The 6,718-nt window shown below is 54.8% G+C and overlaps 2 protein-coding genes across 2 annotated transcripts in view; one reads left to right on the top strand and one right to left on the bottom strand.

Moving 5' to 3' along the window:
- The window catches only part of MONBRDRAFT_24312 (uncharacterized protein), a gene marked incomplete at both ends in the record, with an annotated part of 6,149 nt that extends 590 nt beyond the window's left edge, over nucleotides 1-5,559 (top strand). Inside the window, 20 exons of the mRNA XM_001744689.1 lie at nucleotides 69-136; nucleotides 259-339; nucleotides 456-559; nucleotides 655-714; nucleotides 830-906; nucleotides 1,000-1,213; nucleotides 1,477-2,004; nucleotides 2,117-2,200; nucleotides 2,371-2,508; nucleotides 2,625-2,691; nucleotides 2,800-2,996; nucleotides 3,122-3,217; nucleotides 3,321-3,611; nucleotides 3,892-4,207; nucleotides 4,275-4,328; nucleotides 4,449-4,581; nucleotides 4,711-4,765; nucleotides 4,907-4,990; nucleotides 5,060-5,202; nucleotides 5,346-5,559. Coding sequence (XP_001744741.1) covers nucleotides 69-136; nucleotides 259-339; nucleotides 456-559; nucleotides 655-714; nucleotides 830-906; nucleotides 1,000-1,213; nucleotides 1,477-2,004; nucleotides 2,117-2,200; nucleotides 2,371-2,508; nucleotides 2,625-2,691; nucleotides 2,800-2,996; nucleotides 3,122-3,217; nucleotides 3,321-3,611; nucleotides 3,892-4,207; nucleotides 4,275-4,328; nucleotides 4,449-4,581; nucleotides 4,711-4,765; nucleotides 4,907-4,990; nucleotides 5,060-5,202; nucleotides 5,346-5,559 — 3,004 coding nt within the window. The remainder of the gene's footprint in view (nucleotides 1-68; nucleotides 137-258; nucleotides 340-455; nucleotides 560-654; nucleotides 715-829; nucleotides 907-999; nucleotides 1,214-1,476; nucleotides 2,005-2,116; nucleotides 2,201-2,370; nucleotides 2,509-2,624; nucleotides 2,692-2,799; nucleotides 2,997-3,121; nucleotides 3,218-3,320; nucleotides 3,612-3,891; nucleotides 4,208-4,274; nucleotides 4,329-4,448; nucleotides 4,582-4,710; nucleotides 4,766-4,906; nucleotides 4,991-5,059; nucleotides 5,203-5,345) is intronic.
- Nucleotides 5,560-6,227: 668 nt separating this feature from the next.
- Nucleotides 6,228-6,718, bottom strand: part of MONBRDRAFT_7135 (uncharacterized protein) — a gene marked incomplete at both ends in the record, with an annotated part of 14,044 nt that continues 13,553 nt past the window's right edge. The window contains one exon of the mRNA XM_001744481.1: nucleotides 6,228-6,322. Coding sequence (XP_001744533.1) covers nucleotides 6,228-6,322 — 95 coding nt within the window. The remainder of the gene's footprint in view (nucleotides 6,323-6,718) is intronic.

The following is a 6,718-nucleotide window of genomic DNA, read 5'->3' as shown; positions in this document are numbered from 1 at the left end:
CCCCCCCCCCCCCCCCCCCCCACGCTGCCATCGCCGTCGCCGCTGTTTCCCAACCTGTCGCCGACCAGTCGCCCAAGCATGCCGCCTGCGACTCCACCCCCCGGCAGCATGGACGAGCGCTTCAAACCTCGCTCACGTATGTTCTCGATGCTTGAGCAGTCTCTTGCAACCTTGAAGTACATGCTAGCTACCCCCCTTGGTGGTGCTCTCAAACACACAACACGGCTTCGCCTGCCCTTGCCCTGCACCACACCCCAGGCCTGGCCCTGCAGCGCGACAGATATGCCTGGAAAGACCCGCGCCTCTGGTCTGCTCATGATGTCGCCGTCTGGCTCAGAGGTTTGTAAATCAGTGCAGGGCTCTGACTTGGAGAAGCTATCCAACGCATCCAATGCTCGTCCCACAGCTTCAGTCCCTTCATGACGGACACGCTTGCACCCCTGCGCCTGCATCAGGTGTAGACAAGGTGGACAAGCCCGTTCTCGAGGACTTTATCATTCATGAAGTTGATGGCCCACACCTCTTGGCCATGACAGCCGATGACCTCGCCAACCTAGGCGTATGCCCTGCCGTGCCCCCCCTCCTCCCACACGTTTCATTCCCTCAGCCTCTGATCGGCCCTGTTCCACCCGGACCGATGGCTTGCGCTTGCAGATCACACTGGTTGGACAGCAGTGCAGCGTTTTGACTGCTACCAAGGCCCTGCAAGAATTGGTGCGCTTTCTTCCTTTGCCTTGCAACGCAGACAAAAACCGCCACCAACCCGCCACCCTACCCTCAGGCCGTCGCTCCCGATCCCCCTCACTATTCCAACCGTTGCACCACGTAGCCCACCACTCTGAGCAATTCTGAAATTGGCATCCTGGGCGCCAAGCTGCTTCAAGCAGGCCGCACTATCGATCTCAGGTCAGATTTGCCATTCTGGTGCCAAGCCAGCGTTTGCCTCTGCTCAGCTCCTTTGCAACTTCATCCCCTATCCTCGTCTCTCTCGCACGGCAGCCCACTTGAAGCGGTGCGAACCATGGTGACCGCCCTGACAGCTTCCATTGCCAATTTGGATGAAGCCCCACTCGAACCCGTGGCCGCGTACACTGAAACTCGCAGTGGTCTTCTCCATTGCACCAAAAACTTTCTCCAAAGTGTCAACGCTACCAAGGACACCTCCGCCCGCAACACAGAGTTTGTTCAAGCCTGTAAAAACTTTGTGCGCCAGGTTTGTCCCACCTCTTCAATCCGCTTGCCTCCCTCAACATGCTACCAGCCCCCACCAGCTTTTTTTTTTTTTTTTTGTTTTGTTTTTTGTTTCCCGTCAAATCGCGAGGCGGTCCCATCCAACGAGGAAAGACCTGACCTAGTTGTTTTGACAAAAATAAGGGCACCCACCGGCCCATTTCGGGCACGGCGGCGTTTCATTGCGCTCTCCGCTTCTAACCCTCCCACCTTGTGTTATTTGCACTGTAACTTGAACGCTTGTAGCTGCTTCCCTTTCTGCAAAAACTTCGCACCATGCACAATGATCAGTATGGGCCGGTGACGGGTGAGGCTCTAGAAATGCTCCAAAGCGTCAACGTTCATGTTCCTGCGGACACTTCGGTTGGCCTCTCCATTAAAGCTGGTCGAAATGGTCTCATCTTTCTCAGCGGCATAGCCCCCAACAAACCAGCCGAGCGCAGTGGTATGCTACGTGTCGGCGACGAAATTCTCCAGATTAATGACCAGAATATCGTGGGCTGGCGTACCCGTTCAGTGGCTGCTCTTCTCAAGCAGTGCTCTACCCCTTTGACTTTTGTGGTGCGCATGACCGCGGTGGAGTATGACTCGCGCATCGCCGCCCTTATGGATCAAGCGCGCGCGATCCGAAGTTCCATTGGTTCGGTCCATTCGCAGCGCACACGCACCTCCAGCCATGGCCAGCGCAGCCTGTCGTCGCGTGCTTCCAACGCCCACATCCCACAGATTGCCGTCCAAGAAGAAGAGGCTCAGCCGGTGTCCGTCTCTCCTGAGGTAACTCATTGCTGTACTTTTTCCTTGCCACTTTCCCCCTCGCCCACACTACTATTCTTGCCAGTATGACTCTAGCCTCGCCAACTCACGCCTGTCGTGCCGTGCACTTCAGCCGTTGAGTACTGCTCCACCCGTCCAGGTGCTTGCTCCGGCCCAAGGCGACGTTATTGAACAAGGTGCCCTCTACCACATCAAGGTCTGTCGTCCTGATCGTGGCAATCCAGCAACCGTGCCTTATACCAATACACCCTCGCGCACTCAGCAGTAGCGGCTGTGGTTTTTGTTCTGCTCCTGTGATCAAATTTGCACTGATGCTTGTGCCTCGCTTCTGCCACTCGGTGTTCCTGGATATTCCGTCCTCAAAAGTGGGACAGCTCCATCCTTCAGCAAGGCCAGCTCAGAATACGACTCATGTCCAAGCAAAACGATCATGCCGAAGTCATTGCCGACAACGTGCCCAACACCGGCCTGTTCGAGTGGCAGCTCGGCTCCAGCCTACGCGAGGTGCGCGCAGGGCACATGCATGAAGTCAACCACGCGCTTTTGCGTCCGCCAGCCATCAGCCTCATGCCAATCCTATTTTACCTTGGTGAATGCCATTCAATCGCGAATATCACCAGGGTACTGACTATCAAATTCTTCTGGCCTTGGCTGCACCATCGGGCTCAGAGTTTCTCTCCATGAGCAGTGAGTCTTTTGGCCGGGCTGCGCTGTTGCAACCAAATGGCTTGTATTTGGGTTCATTCCCCTTCTCATCGCGCTCGCGGCCCGTTGCCCTGCGCAATCCTGATACAGGCAAGTTCAAGGTCTTGGGAAAGGCAAACCGCATTAAACCCCTGGCCCACTACCCCAAACCCCACTGCGTCACTTTGACCCGTGGCCCACAGGGCTCATTTGGCTTCGAGTTGGACGGAGCTTTTGTCAGCGACATTGAAATCAACGGTCCTGCACATCGTCACGGCACCCTAACCATTGGGGATCAAATTGTTTCTGTACGTGCTCTCGCTTTTTGCCTCTCTGGAAACGACAGTTTGCCCCACGATCATCGCACTGATCCTGGGTTTGTTTTGCTTCTTTTCCGTGTTTGATTGTTGTTTCTGGCGCCTGCACGTTTTAGGTGGATGGCGACTCTGTAGTGGGCTGGTCGCAATTGGCCCTTGCCAACCGTCTACTTATGGCTGGTCCAGAGGTCACCATTGTCGCTATACCCAATGTTCATGGCTACAAGGCACGTTTCCGTATTTCGAGCCAGGAGGGTACTCTTGGTTGTTTGGTTTTTCCGTGCCAAATGTCTAGGCTGACATGCTACCTGATAGGACTACTTGGAACGTTTCAACGTTCTGCATCACGAGTACAAGGAGAAATTGGTTTGTCGCAAGGTGACTCTAGACCCGATCCCAGCTGAGCAGGGCATTGAAACCTTTGGTCTGGCTCTTCGTGCCCAGGACAGCGTGGTGACGCTCGGCTCGGTGGCGAAAGACTGCGCAGCTGCATCGAGTCGCCACCTAGTTCCTGGTGTGTGCGTGGTGCAAATCAATGGCCAGGCATGCAGCGGTGCATCTGGAAGTGAGGCCATGCGCTTCCTCGAACTATCGACGGTTTATCAGGTACCTGCTTCCGTCGATCCTCTTTTTGCGCTCTGACCGCATTCCCTGGCCTGAGACTGCGACAAACGGTCTGTCAACCTGCAAAGAGCTGACCGTCCGCGATTGCCGCGCTAGCTGATGCTGATCGTCACGCAAGATGCTGCCGTCTTTAGCGAGTATACCGCTCAGCTCCTGGCGGCCCAAAACAACTCCTTGCTCTCAGCGGTCTGTCATTGGCTTGTTTGGCGCACGACACCCTTGTGTACCATCCCGTGACGCACACGCCTACCGTGCCGCGTAGGAGGACTGTCAGCAAGCTCTCAACAATGCTAGTCGCTGGAGTCTGGGGCGGCGTTCTACGCGGGTTAGCTTTGCTCTCTCTCTCTCTCTCTCTCTCTCTCTCTCTCTCTCTCTCTCTCTCTCTCTCTCTCTCTCTCTCTCTCTCTCTCTCTCTCTCTCTCTCTCTCTCTCTCTCTGTGCCTCTCTGTGCCTCTCTCTCTCTCTCTCTCTGTGCCTCTCTGTGCCTCTCTCTCTCTCTCTCTCTGTGCCTCTCTGTTCTGTCTCTGTCTCTGCTCTATTCACTTCTTCCCCACCTGTGTTCGATTTAGAATCTGCTTGTTCGTTCGAATAGCGCCACATCAGTTGCCTCTTCGACGCACTTCAGCCACCGATCTTCCCGAGTAGCCATTACCCGCACTATTTCGTTTCAGCAACAAAGCCAGCAGATCGGGCGTCGAGGTCCGACTCTTGCCTCCTTGCTTTAGCTGTCATCGCCATGGCCACCATTCGTTCGACTGGCACTGTTTCTTGCGCCTGCTGTTGCTGACATGGGTGCCCGTGTCTTGCTTCGAACCTTAGAGGGTGACGATATCATTTTGGATGGTTCGGAGCTGAACATTCCATGTGCCATGATCGAGGACCCAGAGGTAGCAGGCTGGCTCATCAAGCAAGGTGGCAGCGGGTTGACGCCTCGCAATTGGCGCAAACGCTGGTACGTGTCGATTTCGCTGCGGTTTGCTCTGCTGTCAGCCCTTGATCTATGGGCTGGTGTCGTGCATGTCATTGCTTCTTCGCTCGACTGATCTTACCTCTTGATTGCGTGGGGTGTGTTCCACGTCAGGTTTGTCCTCAAGCAAGGCGTGGTCCTGTATTACAAGCAGCCTTATGATGATACGGTGCGGTGTTGCGCTGGCTTGGTTTCTTCATCGGCTTTGAACTCTGTTGTGGGGGGTGCTGTCTTGTAAATCCCTGTGGCATTGACCTTGATCACTGACCTCCCCGTTCCGCACTGACCATCCTCTTTCGATTAAACAAAGGCTCTGGGCTCCTTTGCGCTGCCTGGCTACATGGTTATGCCACCTCCGCCCAGCAAGCGTATGCACAATCGATTCGGCTTCAAGGTCAGTCATCGCTCTCGTCTGGGCTTGCTTGGCATTGTGTTACTGAGTGCTCAATCGGCTACCTTGTAGGTCGGACGCGAGGACACGCGTGCATACTATTTGTGTGCCGAAACTGCAGAGAGCATGAAGCAGTGGATGAATGCCATGTCGCTCGCGGCCATCCAGTACGCTGGACGTATTACCGTTGACCGTGGCTCCCATGAACAAGAATCGTACGTGTTGTCCCTTGTTGACCATGCTGTCTTGAATCGCCTGCCTCTCGCTTGATAATGACTCACCTCCCTCCATCTCCTGGGCCACGGCTTTGACATGCGTCACATCCGGTGCCGGTTTGGCTCGGTCTGTTTTGCATTAGACGGTCGACCTCGATCAGCTCTGCTCGCTCCATGCATTCTGTGCGATCTGCCGATCCGCCTCGCGGTCCTTCTACCCTGGCTCGAGGTGCGCCCAATTCGCGCGAGCTCTTGAACCCAGCCCCCCAGCGCAAGACTGAGAATGGCGCTCCCAGTGCTCTGCCGCCACACAAGACTCGCGAGCTCTTGGCTGCGCAACGGGCCACCGTGTGCTAGCATAAACGGGTTTGGCTTTGTCGAGCCTTTGTAGCCTGCGTCGCAACCTCGACACCTTATTTACCACCACTCTAAGCGCCTGTTCATTTTATCGCCTTGGAAGCATTGTTTTGTTGCATGTTGTTTTGCTTGTTTGTTTGACTTGAGCCACCTTTCGTGCTTTGTTGTCCTAAGGTTTGTTGCTTGAGAATCGAGATAGCGAGTCCTTCGAAGCTTGATTGACATCCCATGTTGTCATAAAAACCATGACAACGGTCTCTCGTCCTGGAGCTAAACTTAGCCTCGGTGCACCTTGTGCTTCAGTCCCTTTTCTTCTGTCCTGAGCAGTTTGAGGTTGATATCTCGACATATCCTATCGCTTGTTGGACGCGTGAGGCCGCCGGTCGCCTCGGTTTACCCCCTCTCATCCAGTCGAATTGCGATGGTGACAAGGGGCGATCAATCCGGATACCTTCGCTTCCTTTTTGCTCATACCTTGGCCAGTTTTTTCTTTTTCTTTACCAATTCTTCTTGGTTGTATCGTGAATGAGTGCGTGGGTAGCTGTTAGCGTCAAATCCGTGCTTCCACGCATTTGAACACTCCCACTGCTTTCGCACACACTCAGCATCGGTCGCTATGGGTCTTCCTATTGGTATTCCATAGCTACGACGACCTCACACATTGACACCTACTTTTGGACCCCCTGGGCTTGATCCTCCTCGTGGCAGTCACATGAGTAAACACCGCGTGTGACGCGGTCCCCACGATGCCTGGGCAGCTGCCCTGGGGCAATAAGCTTGTGGCTACTGTTGTTTCCCTTTGTTGTGACACCTGCGGTCGGGCACGAGTTGCACTTTCCCTATCCTCGGGATTGAGCGACTCTACAGCTATTCTAACGGTGCACCTGGTCTGGTCACTGTGAATGCTTGCCGACCGCAGGTACGTCAAGCCCTCTGCCATTCTGTCTTCCCCTTGCTCTCCTGTGTGCTCTGCTCTCTTGTGACTTTCCCTATCCTCGGGATTGAGCGACTCTACAGCTATTCTAACGGTGCACCTGGTCTGGTCACTGTGAATGCTTGCCGACCGCAGCTGGTTCAATTGACCTCAAGACACCACCAAAGCTTTCGCTCCGCTCCGACGGACGTCTCTCAAACCTCTCTCAAAACGCTTCCTCAAACC

This window comes from Monosiga brevicollis, genomic scaffold (genome assembly GCF_000002865.3).
Source record: "Monosiga brevicollis MX1 MONBRscaffold_6 genomic scaffold, whole genome shotgun sequence".
NCBI classification, from domain to species: domain Eukaryota; class Choanoflagellata; order Craspedida; family Salpingoecidae; genus Monosiga; species Monosiga brevicollis.
Note: the sequence above shows the minus strand (reverse complement) of the source record. Positions and strands in the feature narration are given on the sequence as shown.